General features: G+C 30.7%; 1 protein-coding gene across 4 annotated transcripts; it reads left to right on the forward strand.

Annotated features, from left to right (window-relative positions):
- The first annotated feature begins 5343 nt into the window (after positions 1-5343).
- On the forward strand, positions 5344-11235 carry LOC100248713 (probable protein phosphatase 2C 60). Of its 4 annotated transcripts, XM_059735778.1 has the most exons (7): positions 5385-5727; positions 5852-5940; positions 6123-6572; positions 6753-6807; positions 7234-7601; positions 9202-9438; positions 10618-11235. In XM_059735778.1, exons 3-7 carry the CDS (start codon positions 6471-6473, stop codon positions 10885-10887), a joined length of 1032 nt encoding a protein of 343 aa, XP_059591761.1. In that variant the 5' UTR covers positions 5385-5727; positions 5852-5940; positions 6123-6470; the 3' UTR covers positions 10888-11235. The 4 variants fall into 4 exon arrangements, with proteins under 4 accessions (XP_002279993.1, XP_059591761.1, XP_003631567.1 ...); XM_002279957.5 differs by lacking the exon at positions 6753-6807 and having other exon boundaries at positions 5344-5727; XM_059735779.1 differs by lacking the exon at positions 5852-5940 and having other exon boundaries at positions 5402-5727.
- The last annotated feature ends 5154 nt before the right edge of the window (positions 11236-16389 follow it).

The raw sequence follows: 16389 nt of genomic DNA on the forward strand, positions 1-16389 counted from the left end.
AGACAAAATTCATTTTTTAAACCATACATCAAGTCATTTCATGTTTAACGAATCTTTTTTAAAAATTTGTTTTAGCTTAAATGTCTAATCGAATCTAGAAAAATGAAATGACATTTCAAATAGAATCTAAAAAATGCAACGACATTTCAAATAGGTTCCAAATTGATGATACGTATTGAAAGGACAATCGACATAGACTAAAACTTTAATATATTTACCCTTTTTAGTCATGACTAAAACCCTAATACATTTACTTTTTCTAGTCATGTTTGTGTGCATGTTATTAATCAAGTCATGGTCATATTTCTTACCCATCCAAGTCGAAATTATTTTGATGTTGAACCATAGGTTAAAATAATTTTCGTCACAATGTTTGATAGTTCAAAGTGTTTGGATACCTTGTAGCCACCAAGACAAGGCAGTTGAACTGAATCATTCAACTTTCCCAACAGTTGAATTAAAAATGTTACTTCATGGGGTCAATTCAAACATGTATTGAAAAGGACTTGCCCATTGGATCCTAAAATTAATGAACTTGTTCTTTCTTCTTTGATTGGATTTCCAAGTATCCAACAATATCATTAGGATTTGATTGAAAAATTATCAAATAGTTAGGTTAGTTAAGAAGTCCAGATTTCAATTACTTGTACGTAATTTGATTTAGTGAAAATTTTCTTATTTTCATTTTCCATGGAAACGAGATTTTAGAAACTAAGTAGTGGTTTAGTTACGGAATTCAGGAATCAACATGTATGGAATGTGAGAATATGCATCTGTAAAGTAGTTGTTTCGATATTAATGGATACTATATGTGACTAAACTTATATGCATGTTGGTTCCAATTTAATGTAACTTGTAACTTTATATTAAAAAGCTAACATGATTCTTAAAGTAAATCTATAAGTTCATTATTAAAGACCAAACATCTAGGGTCGGTGGACCATATCATTTTATCTAATTTCTTCAAAACAGATGAATAGTATATAGTACTATTATTGTTAAGAAAAAAATATTATTAGCATCATTAGTCTTGTTTCGCTTTCACAACATTAATAACATTTTATTGCAATTGCAGGAGGTAAAACTAATAATTTTATTTTCTTGTTAATTTTTGTTGTTCTAGCATGTTTTATGATATAATATTATTGAATTATAATCAAAGATTAATGCAAGATGATTTTTTCAACTCAAAGAACTTATTTTTCGAGTTAAAGAGGTTATTTTTCTAATTATTTTGTAATTTAGTAAGAAAGCGATTTGAAATGTCTTTAATCAATAAATTTGGAGTTTATTGGATTCTCTCTAAAAACATTTCTCACCACAATTTCACAATAAATGAGAATCAAAACCTTTGACCATATAATTATTTATATTGGTACAAAAATGAAAGGTAGTCATGGAATATTGGGTGGATAAGCTTAATGTGGAACTTGATATTAACCACGAAAACTACATTTGAACAAATGTCCATTCCATATAGATTTGATTTGAAGATTTTTTTTTTATTTTTTTTTCCAATCCAATATTGATTGGAACTTTTTATACCTTTTCAAGGACATATCATTAAAAACCAAACCCAAAAGAAATGGCACTTCGACAAATAGCAACTTCTAATTATTCAATGAAGATCAGACTAATAATCTGACATAGGAAATGTTATAGGAAATTGAAAATAAATCAACTCTATTTTTCAGTTTCATGTTATATAACATGAAATAATTATTGAAATATGTAAAATAAAAATATAATTTAAATATAAAAAATGTGATCAAAATATAAAAAATACGAGCAAATATAAAACTTTGGTATCATATCTCCACACTATCGTAGAACTTTTATAAAGTATAAAGGTAAATATAAAACTCTAAAAGCATATGATATATGGGTTCCTAGAATAGGTGGGCATGTGGCACACAACGGTGGTGCAACAGGCACCATTAGATTGAATCCACATTAGGAATTTTCTTTTCCTTTTGGCAATACCAAAATGTCATAATGATCATGTGGAACTAAGCCCTTTTGATATGGGAACTTTCTTTACCACTTTTCAATGCTTCCACTCTCCAAAAATAATAATAATTCAAACCCACATGAGGCCTACTATCCTCTTTGACCACACACCCCGCCCTGGGAAGACCACTAATAAAAAGTTGCAAATTCTCTTTTTTTTCAAGTGGCATGAGGCAAGACTTTACAAATTTAGGTGTGTTAGATCATAATATAAAACCAATAGTAATGTTATAGTTTTTAAATTGGATTTTACTCGCTACATATATATAAAAAAAGGACATGTTAGTTAAAAAAATGATTATTCTTTATCTTTCAACCATTGAAAGTCGGGTAATGAATGAGACAAAAACATTCCACATGTTCGATGGACCATCTTTTCTATTACTTGCGGAGCTCATTAAGTTCAGGGGGAAAAGTCGGGTAAAGATAGAGAGACTTATATTATATAGCCTATTAAAATTTAGAGTTCCCAAATAGTTCCCATATTTGGTGCTTTAATTCGAAAGATGGGTGGGGATCAAAAGAAGCAAGGTGCATTAATTTGAGAAAATACATCATCAATGAAACTATGTATGCTGAGTACAATAAATCACGATATCGCATTGCTAGATAGTCTTGTGTAAGATGAAATTATTTTTTAACCATTCTTATGATAAAAAATTAGAATCACTATGTAGAGTCAATGTTATATAATAAATATATGATGTTTATGTCTTTTTGGCCGTTTAAGCTTTAAAAAGAGCATTGAAATGAATATCCCCAAAATTTAATCACGTCACATTTTAAACTCATCATGTTACTTTCAACTATAATCCAATTACTTCATAATGTATTAAATTGTTGAATTAAACAAGAATAAAATTAATAGCGATCATATTCATTGAAAGAATTTTACTAGTTACTTCTAAAAATATAATTATGTTAAGCGTCCGAGTATAGTAACGAAGGGTATTTTTTCAATATTATAAAAAAAATACTACCAATTAGATAGTGCAACATGGTCTTATTATTTGTACCTTAATTTCATTCATTTGTATATTTGTTTAATGACTTAAATTTGATCATACATGTTTCAATTACCTGACTCTTTTATTCGATGTATGCTACTATGATACTATAACATTTTCTTGATGTTACACGCTAAATTCACCGGAACGACCCTTGCATAACCTTGTCACCTCCTATTGCCATCCCATCAAAAGCAAGGATTAAATAATCCACCTATACATTAGTCAAGAAAAAGCTAGGATCTTTTTTTTCCTTTATATTTTTTGGTCATTTGTTTTTTTTTCATTTTTGGGTGACCCCAAATCATGATTTTAGGGTTTTGGCAAAGACCCAATTGAGAGGAGAAGACCCCATGAACACCCAAAATTGTCAAACACCAACCCAAAAAAAATTGGAAGTTTTGGGAGATTCAAAGGTTGTAATTAAAGGTCGGCGGAGCTCACATATGTCCAAACACCAAAAAGCTCTATATGAGCTGTTGGGCAGACCGTTGCTTCTCTGTGGGCATTACATCACCTCCTTTTACCCTTTCATCTCTCAGAATGTTACCTTCATATTGGTCAATAGGATCCCTCCAGCTCATCACGGAAAATGACAAAAGCACTTTTATCACACGTGGCGGAATAGGAATGGTTGTTTTTGGGTATTACGGTGAATGAGGGTGCAGGGGAAATAAACCCCATTGGCTCTGAAGGAGTGAGTCACCAAAAAGGTTACCCCAGTCTGGCCTCTTAACAGTAAACTTGATCGAAGATTGGAGGCACAGAACTTCTGTGCTGTCGAGTAGAATAGTGGCACGTGTGTAGAAATACTGTCAATTTCCGATATACTACCATAAATTCGCTTAAAAGAAAACTAATGTATAAAGTCTTTCAATTTTAGAAAAAAAAATTCACATAATGTACTTGGATAAATTCATTAATGCTTCTAAAAAATAATTAAAAAAGAAAAAAATCAGCACTATATTTGTTTTTTAGAAAATTTGAGGAAGAAAGAAGAAAAAATATAACAAAAAAGTAAAAAAAAAAAAAAAATTCTTTGTTGGGAAAAATTAAAGAAAAAAATTAATATCATAGTTGATAATTGTTTTCGAAAACAGTTTTAAAAAAATAAATTTTGATAATTATTTTTTGATATTTTATAAAATAAAAATCTATTTGAGAACATGAAATATTTTTAACACATTTTTAATATGTTTTAAAAATAAATTTTTTATCTGGTGCTTTATTTTTAATCATTCCATATATTTATATAATTATTTTCTAAAACAATTCAAAATAAGTAAAAACAACTAAAAATATATTATTTGAAAATATCCTATTCTTTCTTTTTAAAAACAAAAAATAGAAAATAGTTTATGGTTGTCAAATCTATTTTCTTAAAAATGTTCTAAAAATTGTTCTATAGAAAATTGTTTTCATTTTTATTTTTTTCTCACATTTTTCATGATATCCAAATATAAAAATAATTTTTAGACATTTTTCTTTAATATTTTCATCAAATCAAGATATGTTTTAAGAAAAATGATTTTTTAAAAACAAAAATAAGGAAAAGAAAGAAATTTAAAATGATATTTTTCACTAAAGGCATATTTCCACTATAATTTTTTTTTTTCATGGATGACAAAACAAATTTTCTTTGCATTAAGTTTTTTTTAATCTTATAAAAAATAAAATCATATAATCATTGTTTTCTAAATAGTAAAACTTATGGCTAAAAATAAGTTATAAATAGTAAAACTTATGGCTAAAAATAAGTTATATTTTTTTGAAAAATATTAAGAAAAATGACTTACTCATATTTGGTTTTATTATAAAAAAAAGAAAATATAATTAAAATTATTTAAAAATTTATATATTTTAAAATTACTAAAATTATAATTTATTAACTTTAAATATATTTTTTTATTTTTTTATTTTTCCTTATATATTTCCTTTCTATTTTTTTCCTTATATTTTACTTCAAACTTTATGAAGATTTAACAAAACAAAATTAAATTATATTAATCTATTTTGGAAGATTAAATTAATATATTTAATGAAAGGTGGAATTGGATCTTATTTTATTAAATTAATAATAAATTCAAACAAAATATTTGAAATAAATTTTTGTTTAAAACTCAATTTTTTGTCTTAATTATCTACAAAATTTTATTTCATGAAATGGGGAAAATTAAAGAAAATAAAAGGGGAGGGAAAGAAACTATAATCATTCTCCAAAGTACAGTTATTCTCGGTTGTGGGTTAGTGTCCACGTGTATTCACGTGGACGGGATTGCATGCAAGATTCATATTATTACTGCGTAGAATATCATTATCCAGATAACTTCATTGACTCTCTCTCTCTAGTTTCTCTCTCCCCAAGTGGTGTGGAGCCCATAGCTGGACCTCTGCTTTGCTGGCTTCAAGCTCTCCTTTGTTGGTCTTTTATGGGGTTTGTCTGCTGAGATATACCAGAGTTTTCAGTTGCCTCCAATCTCCACTTACTCTCTTTCAAAACCCCCCATTCACTTCTCTTCAGCAATCTCATCAACTTCACCAACAAAAAGGAGTGGAAGCAGGCACAAACCATTCACAAAAAGTCCATCTCTTTTCCATTTTTCTTGTTTTGATGGATCTGCAGATCTAGCCCCTTGGAACACGGATAAAGTTCTTGGTGGTTTTCCCAGATCTTCAGCTGTAGAGCGGCGCAGCTCACCAAATTGTAAAGGTGAGATTTTTTTTCCCTCGTTTTTGGCAAGTTGGATTTCTGTTTGGGGAAGATGTTGAATTGTTGTGATTGACGGGGTTTTGGAGATTTTTCTAACTTGGCTTTTGGTTGTTTCAATGTGAAGTGTTGGACCTTCTGGATTTCAAATGGTTGACCAATCGCTTGCTTGAGAAAAAAGTGGATTTGACCATTCTTTTTTCAAACCCCTTTTGTGTAGGTGTTGATTTTTCATTGTTAGCGGCTGTTATGTTCATGTGTTTTCTGTTTTAAGGAGAAATACAGATGGGTTTCTGATTTCTAGCTATAATTCCTCTGTTTTATTGTATGATTTCTTTGATCTGTTGGGTTGTGATCGCTGCAATTTTTGATTCCGTGTTGTTTCTTTTCTGTTGTAGACTTGTACTATTTCTTTGTCGTGTTGTCGAGTAGAGGACGGAACAATTCAAAATTGGGGTACTCGGCTCCAGTTGAACTGAGTCCTTATTAGATGTGGAGAATTTGGAGGGTTGTTTGGATGAGATGAGGTATGTTATCAGGGTTGATGAACTTTTTGAGGGCCTGTTTTCGGCCAGGGTCGGATCGATATGTTCACACGGGTTCGGACGCTGGTGGTCGCCAGGATGGGCTCCTGTGGTACAAAGATTCTGGGCAGCACTCTAGTGGTGAATTCTCGATGGCTGTTATTCAGGCCAACAATTTACTTGAAGATCATAGCCAGATTGAGTCAGGCAGTTTGAGCTCACATGAGTCTGGCCCTTATGGTACCTTTGTTGGAATTTATGATGGGCATGGTGGACCCGAGACGGCCCGGTACATCAATGATCACCTCTTCCATCATCTCAAGAGTAAGTTACTGCAACTGTATTGCAATTTGGAACTTCAATTTTTCTTAGCTGCATTGGCTGTATATGTTTATGGTAAAGAATTTTCTTACCTGCCAACCGGTGATTGAGAAAACTGAGGAAAAACAAAGAGGACAAGTATTGTTTTCAGTTGGGTACTTGATTTTATTTTGCTTTTTTCAGAAAATGAAAATCACACATCAACCAAGCCAACCAGGCTTCCTGGATACAATTAAATGTAGGTATTTTGTTTTATAAAATACTATTCTTGAGAATGTTTTTTTGATAATCGCCAATTTGTGTGGTGGTAGCAGTTTTTTTGGTTCTTTTGAATAACTGAGAAGATGGTGGCATTTGGCTATTGGAAATGAAAGAGAGACCTTTTGTTCCATACCGTCTTAGCTGAGGTTCTCAGAAAATTATAGTGATTGATTGGACTGCCCTTTTCTTTTGTTAGGCTGCAAATAGTGAAAATATAATATTCAACATTTGATTTCTTTTCTTTTCCAATCTTTTATTCATGAACCGAAATGGAAGATTGGAGTTGCATACTTTAAAGCTTGGCTATTGCTCAATTACTTTGACTGTTGTAGATTACTGAAGTTCTAGTTCTAGGTTAGAGATCAATTCCTTATTAACTCTTCTGTTTTGGTATTTTTTACAGGGTTTACTTCAGAGCAGCAATCCATGTCAACGGATGTAATACGCAAGGCTTTTCAAGCAACAGAAGAGGGGTTTATCTCTCTTGTTGCTAGACAGTGGTCCATCAGACCACAGCTTGCAGCAGTCGGATCATGCTGCCTGGTTGGTGTTATTTGTGGTGGGAATCTTCACATCGCCAACCTTGGCGATTCCCGTGCGGTTTTGGGGAGACTTGTGAAGGCAACTGGGGATGTTCTAGCCATTCAGCTGTCAGCTGAGCACAATGCTTGTATAGAGTCTGTTAGACAGGAGCTGCATTCTCTGCACCCGGACGACAATCAAATTGTAGTTTTAAAGCATAATGTATGGCGTGTAAGGGGCCTTATACAGGTAACTCATTCTTTGCACGAGTACTGGTCATTGATATATGTTGTTATACAGCTAGGGCAGTATTACTAAGCACTTACTACTTAGTAGAACTGGAGTTGGAACTTCATAGTAATGGCTCATTTCACATTTCTCTTTAAAAAGAAAAGAAGAAAAGAAAAAATTGTGCTTTCAGGGTGGTTTCAGTCTATGGGGTATATGGTAGCCAGATGGAGTTCCCAGTTGTCCATCTTTCACTTTTTTTTTTTCCTCTTTTCTTTTTTCTTGCTTGTTTTCTACCAAGAACTTCATTCATGCTCTTGAAATTATGAGATTTCTATTAATTTATGTTTTTATGTGATGATCTACACTTTCATGTGGGTGCCAGGTATGAAGGTATGTTATCTAATCTGAACGGCACAGATGAAGGTTTCTGCCGGCCAGAAGAACATCAAATATAATAAATAAGAAATTCTAAATTAAAAGATAATATTCCAATTTCATATGTATATATATTTATGATGATAGCTAAAACTTGATGAAGATAATGCATGAAAGGGAGGGAAGTAGAAGATTAAATAAATGATTTCATAAATATTCCAGTAGCTTTGTCTCCATGCTTTCAGTTTTGCATTTCAATACTTTAATTTAAAAGTGATTAAATATTTAAGCAACAATAGCTAGATTACACAAAATTTGGGAAGTGTCATGAGAGTAAAGGGGAAAAGAGAGGGTAGAAAATAGTAGAGGCCCAAATGATGAAGATGTGGGAATAATTCATGTAAAATGATTCCCTCACAAGGGATAAGGTTGTAGACTAAAGGCTGTTTGCAATATTGGAGGTTCCATCACATAGGAAAAGGGAGTTGAATGTGCCTAATTCAAAAGGCGAAACATGGAATGATAAGTACCCTGAATATCTGATGGGGGGCAGGATCATGGAAGCCTTCCTATGGGCCCGGCTTGAGATCATGTGTAGATACCATCTATCTGATTTTCTGGTTTTGAAGCAGAATGCACCATGAAGATCTGGGTTAGGATCAGAGCAGAAACAATGATGAGACACTCATTGTAATCATGGTTTCTACATGAAACAATTAAATCTTGATCATAATTATTGTGCTGGTATAAGAAAAGGACAAAAATCTTTTTCTAAGCATGGTATTCCTTTACCATGGCAGAAGGCTGAAGCATATGAAACACACTATATGGCAGTTGCATGGATGGCTCACTTTCAATTCCTGGGTTCTGCTGGAGATTAATTTATTACATGAGTGATGATGTTGGCTTTGAGTTGATTTGAGATGGTGCTGACACATCACTAAACGGATTATTTCTGCTTGGTTTTGTTTATAGTTCACGAGCTTCTCTGCTGGTAATTTGATATTGAACCCTTTTAAGGTGCTGATACTCGTGGTTCAACCATGTTGATCTGATTGGGAAAAAAGCACCTAGGATGCCTTTATGTGTATGGGCATGCATTTCAGTGTTTGTGCCTGCGGTTGTTGTGTTCTGTTAATTTTCATTTTTTGAAATTGTGTTTTGTGTTATCTAGTTGACTTGATGTTGTGCATCTTAATCTATGAGTATGTTCCTCTAATGGTCAGAATCTTTTCTTTTACAGATTACTAGGTCTATTGGTGATGTATATTTAAAAAAGGCTGAGTTCAACAGGGAGCCTTTAATTGCCAAGTTTCGCCTTCGTGAACCATTCAGAATGCCAATATTGAGCTCAGACCCAGCAATTTCAGTGCACCCACTCCAGCCACACGATCAGTTTGTTATATTTGCATCTGATGGGCTCTGGGAGCACCTTAGCAATCAGGAGGCAGTAGATATTGTTCAAAGTCACCCTCGCAATGTAAGTCAACTCTATATATCACTGCTTTTCAGATAAAGGGTTTTTATTTTTCCTTTTCTGTTTCAATCTATCATAAAGTACCGAGCGGTTAATGACTGACTAACCCAGTTCTAAGTTGGTGTTCAAATCATTGATGTAGTATCATGGTTACGAATCTTTAACATTTTATCTTGAAGAGCCATGGGTTTATTAAGATCATTTTCAGTTCATGAACAGAACTGCTCAAGGCCATCATCTATTTAGACCATATTTTCATTTATAGTGTGTTTCAGTTAGATCAGGCTCCATCTTTAACTTTTCTTTTTTTTTTTTCCTCTGCCACTAATGGGATGATCTCTCCTCTATGAATGTTTTACAACAATCTTTTTCATTTTTTTTGGGCACTTTAGACCACGTATTTGGACAGCCCTCCTAGTGAAAAAATGTCATTGTCCATTTGAAACCATGTTGTTTTATTTGCAGTAAGAGAAAATTTTGGTTAGTCAATACCTTACATTAAGAGGGGTGCCCTTAAATCATAAGTTTGGGACTGTTAATTAATATGGAAGCATTCCATTTTGCTTTCCAAAGCATTTGAAGGAACAAATCCATCTACAAGAATGGAACTCTAGGGAATGGTAGAACTACCACAAATGACTCTGATGATTTGAAGTCATGTCATTTCATCGAATACCAAAATGTAGCATCATTTGTTGGTGGCTGCGTTTTATAGGGCATATTTGTTTCTCTAAATGCAACATGGAGCACAATGGAACAGTTTTACATGGAGCACCCACACAAGTGGTTAATAATCCGAAATTTGCCACAGGATTTTCTTACTCTTGCCCAAATAAATATAGCCTGGATTTTCTGTGTACTCAGTAGTGGGGATTGCTTGTATAGATATGCGAGGTACTACCTTGAAAAAGCCTGGCCACCCAATTAACCTAATCTTACTGGCTCTTGCATAACTTGCATGTAGTGGTATTTTCTCCGTGTGAAAGATATTGATTTCAATTTATTTTTTTTATTTTTTCAGTTGTCATCTTGTTTTGATGCATAGTCCAGGAAACATAATCAAAATCAAAACTAGTTCTTTCCTGTTAAATGTGATACTAGTGGCAGAGGCATGTCATGGGGAAAAAAATCTCCATTAAACTAAGGAACAAAACTTACTTTTATTTGCTTTCTCTCATGCAGGGAAGTGCAAAGAGGCTGGTGAAAGCTGCTTTACAAGAAGCAGCAAAAAAGAGAGAAATGAGGTATTCAGACCTGAAGAAGATTGACCGAGGGGTTCGTCGGCATTTCCATGATGACATCACAGTGATTGTTGTGTTTCTTGACTCAAATCTCGTGAGCAGGGCTAGCTCAGTCAAATGCTCTAATATCTCTGTGAGAGGAGGTGGGATCAACCTGCCTGCCAATACTCTTGCCCCTTTCGCTACCCCCACTGAAGCTGGCTCTACCTGATGACGCCGTTTCTCATGTTTTTATCTGTTGTACTATTCTCTTGTGTGAATACCAGGTAGCTTTCAAAAGAGATAAGAGGAGCAGCCCTTCAATTCTTTAATGTACACTGTAACTTTTAACTGGGAACTGATACTTGCATTTTAGCTTCTGTGCCACAAAGCAAAAAAAAAAAAAAAAAAGGAACTGCAAACAGAGCTTCAAGGTGATGGTTATAATAGTTATTTCCTTGGGACAGTTCTTACTACCTTTATTTTTTCCCTTTGATCTTTCATCCTTTTCATTTGTTGGGGTTTTTGGCTTTGTAAATTGTACGACTTGGTAATCTAAACATCCTTATTTGTTGCTCAATTGTTTACTTCTTTACAACTACTCTTAACTGGTACTAACATGGAGAAAAGTTTTTAGCTGTAGAGTGGTTTGAGGCAGATTTCTGCAGCAATGCTTGATGGAGAACTGGATTTTGAAGCAGTTCTTTGTTCAGGAAACCACCCAATTGATGCAACATTGATCAGGTATTATGGTAGAGATGCTTTCTTCTCATATGAACTCTTTCTGGTTTTACCTCAGAATTTACAGGAATAGATCAAGCACACCCTGCTAACCTTCATTACATTTTCTGTTTAATGGAGACATGTTTATGTCAAGTAGCTAATTTAACTTGTTTGGACATAATCAGCAAATCCCGGTTTCGACCCATTATTTATTGTTAAGTTTGTTTTATTGTATGGTTAACATCAGCAAGTCCCAGCTAAAAACAGTGATTTTTCAGGTACTGTTTGTTTCATATGTAGGAAATTCTCAGGCTAGTGTAATGTTCAAAACATAGCCAATGATCTCCAGAGTCTTGAATTACTGTTTCCTTCAAAGCCACTGAAAATCAGTGTCTTTTTTCTGAAAGGCCTGAAAATCACACTACCCTTGAGAATATGACTTTGTTAGCTTGAATACTCAAATTGGTAGCTTAATATGATATCAGAGCCTTGATTTTTAGAAGCTCGGGAATTTGATCTCATGACTTGTTTGTTTCCCATGTTTATTAAGTTCAAATGTAAGTCTAAATAAGGCTACCCGTTTCGGGTTAATCGGTAGATTAACGAATTTCATAAATATGATCCAAAAAAGGGGGAAGAAAAGAAGGGTCAGGTTGGCCAACCCTTAACATGCTGATTTGGGGACCACATGTATAAAGAATTAAAAGGGTCTTGTGAGTTCTGATGTACAAGGTGGGTTCCTCTCACTGAAAAGGCCTCTCTGCTCCATAAGAAGTGCTTCAGAAATGGCTAATGGCTAGGAAAAATCCAAGGCCCCCTCCCATCAATTTCACTTAGATTCTTCTCCTTTTGGTTATATACATTTGATGGGAAATTTGCCTTATTCCAATCTTTGTAGAAAACCAAGCAACCCTTGGATCTTTCTATATGTTAGTTACTCTTCTCATGTTTTGTGGCATGTGTTTATGGAATATAAGGAAGGGTTATTTGATTTGTAGGACAAACTATTTTGTGCTTTTGGCACAAATATTCCTAAAGAAAAAGGGAAAAGCAAAAAGGAGTGGCATTTTTTGGAATTATGTAGTTATGGGTTGAAGTCCTTTCTTTAAAAATGGTCTTAAAAATGAAAGAAATAAAAGCAACTAATGTGATTTTATTAAATACATATATATTTAAAATGTTTAATTAAACAAAAATCCATTTCTTACATTGCATTTGAAAAGATTTTTGTAGTTGATAAATCATATTAAGAGCTCGTTTGATCGTGATTTTAGGAAATGTTTTTAATCTTTTTAATACTTAAATTTTTTTATCATTTAAATGTTATAAATATTATAAATGTTTTCTAAAATCATTGTCTAATACACTTTAATTAGTGGAATTTTGGGTCAAATTGATTCTTTAATCATGTTTTTATATAACCGTTCAAACTATTTTCTAAAAAATTATTTAGAAACTGCATTTTAAGGTTTCTAAAATTGCATAGAAACCAAAATTTGAAATTATGATTTCAAACATTTTTTTAGAAGATAAAATATAAAAAATAAAGGAGGAAAGAAAAATAGAAACTATTTTGAACAATGTGAAAAAAGATGTTTTATTTCACTAAAAGGTCATTTTAAATAAAAACTTTAAGAGGTGTATTGTTTGGAAATTATTTTTGAGAATAGTTTTCTGTTCTCAAAAACAAAAAAATGTTTTTTATTTTATGTTCTTAAAAAAAAGAAAATAAAGCATTTTTTTAGAGATATTTTAATAAATAATTATACAAATAAGTGAAATGATTAAAAACAAAATATTAGATATAAAATTTATTTTTAAAACATATTTAAAAATAGGTTAAAAATATTTTAAGTTTTTAAATAGATTTTTGTTCTACAAAAATCCGAGAACAATTTTAAAAAATTATTTTTTAAAATTGTTTAAAAAAAAACAGTTTTCAAATAGGCCTAGAATATTTTAAATTTTCTATTCAAACATTTTATATGAGTTTCCATGTTCAAAACATTGTTTTTACCATTTGAAAAACTCTAGTCAAATGGGTTTAAAAAACCAATGTATGTCTCAAATTGCTAATAAATATAACTACATATGGAAAACTTACTCAAATGGGATTATTAAATTCATAATTTAGAGATATTTAACAAACTTACAAGGACCAACTTTGAAAGCAAGAGTTCCAAGGATTGGGTCAATGAAAAATAAATAGAGGAAAAGGCTTTCTTTTCTCTGACATGTCAGAGAGTCTGAGCATATTCCCCACAACCCCACAAAGCCCTAGTAAGTTTTTTCCTTCTAAGTGGTCTTTCTTATTATTATTTGTTGCTTTTCTAAACCCTTGGACAAAAATTACACACTTCTCAATGCCACTATTCGACCCCTCATCTTCATGGGTCAGAGGAAAAAACCAAAGGCATTTGGAGGATTTTTTGACCCAAATTTTTTGTCACAAAGTCATCCAAGTTTGCCCAATTATCAACTTCTCCTACAAATAGCATTTAATTCATGGGTGATGCCTCTCTACATTTAAATAAATTTTAAGTTAATAAATTATTTTTATTTATTTTAACTTATTGATATAAAATTAAATAATTTAAAATATATATAATTTTTAATTAATTTTAATTATTATTATTTTATATATTTTTCATAAGACAAACAAATATGTTTTTTTTTTCTTTAGCATTTTCCAGGGATAGAATATAATCTAATGTTTTAATTCTCCTCTTTTATCATAACTCAAATTTAGAATAAAAATGAGATTTTATTTCCATGCAAATGAATTTATTTTCTATTTTATTCTAAAAGGGAATTAAAACACAATCTACTCTCTACTAGAACCTTCCAAACACACCTTTAATCTAAAGGGAACAATGGTTTACTTGATAAAGTTGTGAAGGGGCTCATATGCTTTGAATACAAAGGTGGTGGGTCTCATTCTCAAGGAAATGAAATTAATTTTAAAAGTTGGTTGCAAGTATTCTGTTAAGTTTTGATATTGAGGTTTAGATTCTCAGGCTGTTGAATTTTTGAGGAGGTCCCAGGAATCCTTTTAAGGCCTCTTTGTCCTTCAAAAAGTTTGTCCTTCTTTTTCTCTTTTATTGTTTTTATTAATAAAAAATATAAGATAACGTCAAAGTTTTGAAGATGGTTAATTTCAAGCAAACCCATTTGATGATTTTTTTTTTTATATAGGGCAAAAATTACATAAGATCCTCAAGTACCTTTATTTATTTATTTATTAGTAACACTAAAGAAAATAAAAATGATGAATTACAAAGACTCTTCTTATATTTTCAAGTGAGTTTAGGTCGGTGTTTGGTAAATCACCTTAATAACTTAAAGTGATTTAATAATTTTATTTAATTTATTAAATAAATTAAGTATCTTTGATAAAATAACTTCATGGTATAACTTAAAGTAAAAGATAAATAAAAATGACTAATTTATTTTTTAGTCCACATTTTAATTTTAATTTTTTACCTTCATTTGTTCTAGTTACTTTCATAATTTCCTTTCCTACTCCACGACTTCTACTATTCCTCGACTTCTTTTGTCCTAATTATAATTTATAAAGATAAATATATTAATTTGATGATTTATAATAAGTTTTAAGTTAATTTTATCAAACAAACTTAATACTTAATGTAATAATTAAATAATAAATTTTAAATCAATAATTTAAGTATAATTTAACTTAAAGTCAATTTAAGTGATTAAGTAATAAGTATTTAAATTTTCCAAGGAATGTGAATTATAAATGAAACAATATGTTAGATATATGGGCATAGTTTATAAATGATATTACTTTAAAAAAAATTGTTAGAAGCTAAACAATTAAGTTGAGTGAACATACATTAGTAATTCTTATGACTTATCAAAAAAATAATTTAGAAAGTTGTTAAAAAGAGATACAATTCAAAAATTTGTTATGTGAAAAGAAAATGATAATGTATATGATATACCATGGCATGCATACTCAAGTGGCACAATAACTTGTTTGTATTTTATTATTTCATAATTTTGAAATAAATTAAATAATAAAATTATTTGGATTTAAAAATGATTAATACAAATTCTTAGCTATTCAAAAAACTAAATTTATAAGTTTTGTAATAAAATAAATTATCTTTTTTTTTTAGTATCAACTAAGGATGAGAAAATATGAACGTTTGGTAATGATTTTAGAAAGCATTTATAGTATTTCTAATATTTAAAAAATAAAATTTTTAAGTAATAAAAAAATTAGAAATATTTTTTAAAATCATTATCAAATACATTCTAAAGGTTTATTTGAATATTATTTTTTAAAATAGAAAATACACACACACTTCGAAAAATATTGGATACATTTTTTATAAAAAATAATATGAAATATTTTAAATAATAATTGAAAATATGAATAATATTTTAGATGATATATAAATGGTAAAAATTATTTTTCATATTTAAGTTTTTAAATATAATTTTATTTCTAAAAATATTGTTTAAAAATTTATTTTCGGAAAAAGTTGTCAGATAGAACTTATACCGAGTTTAAGACCAAAATAATATATTTATAAAAAAAAATGATAAGAATAGTATCCATTTGAAAATATTTGTCAAAGTAGTCTTCTTTATCCACGTAAGCATCCACATAGATTTTAAGTGTAAAGAACCACCGTTGGTAACTGTGGTTTTAGAACTTACAAAAATTTCCTTAAAACCATAGTTACAAACTGTGGTTTTACAATTTCTCTTAGAACCACAGTTACTAACTGCGGTTTTAAAATAAGTTTCCTTAAAACCACAGTTACAAACTGTGGTTTTACAATTTCCTAACTTTACAATTATTTTTAATTCGTTCCCATTTCAATGGTGTTATAATTTTAATATTATTTTTAAAATATTTTTTTTATCAAAACAACCATAAAACCACAGTTATTCAAATTAGTGATGTTATGTTATTCACATGTTTCCTTGATAATTTAAACAAATAAAACTCAAATGCATCCTAAAGTATAAATGAAAT

Source organism: Vitis vinifera, chromosome 3 (genome assembly GCF_030704535.1).
Source record: "Vitis vinifera cultivar Pinot Noir 40024 chromosome 3, ASM3070453v1".
Lineage (NCBI taxonomy): Eukaryota > Viridiplantae > Streptophyta > Magnoliopsida > Vitales > Vitaceae > Vitis > Vitis vinifera.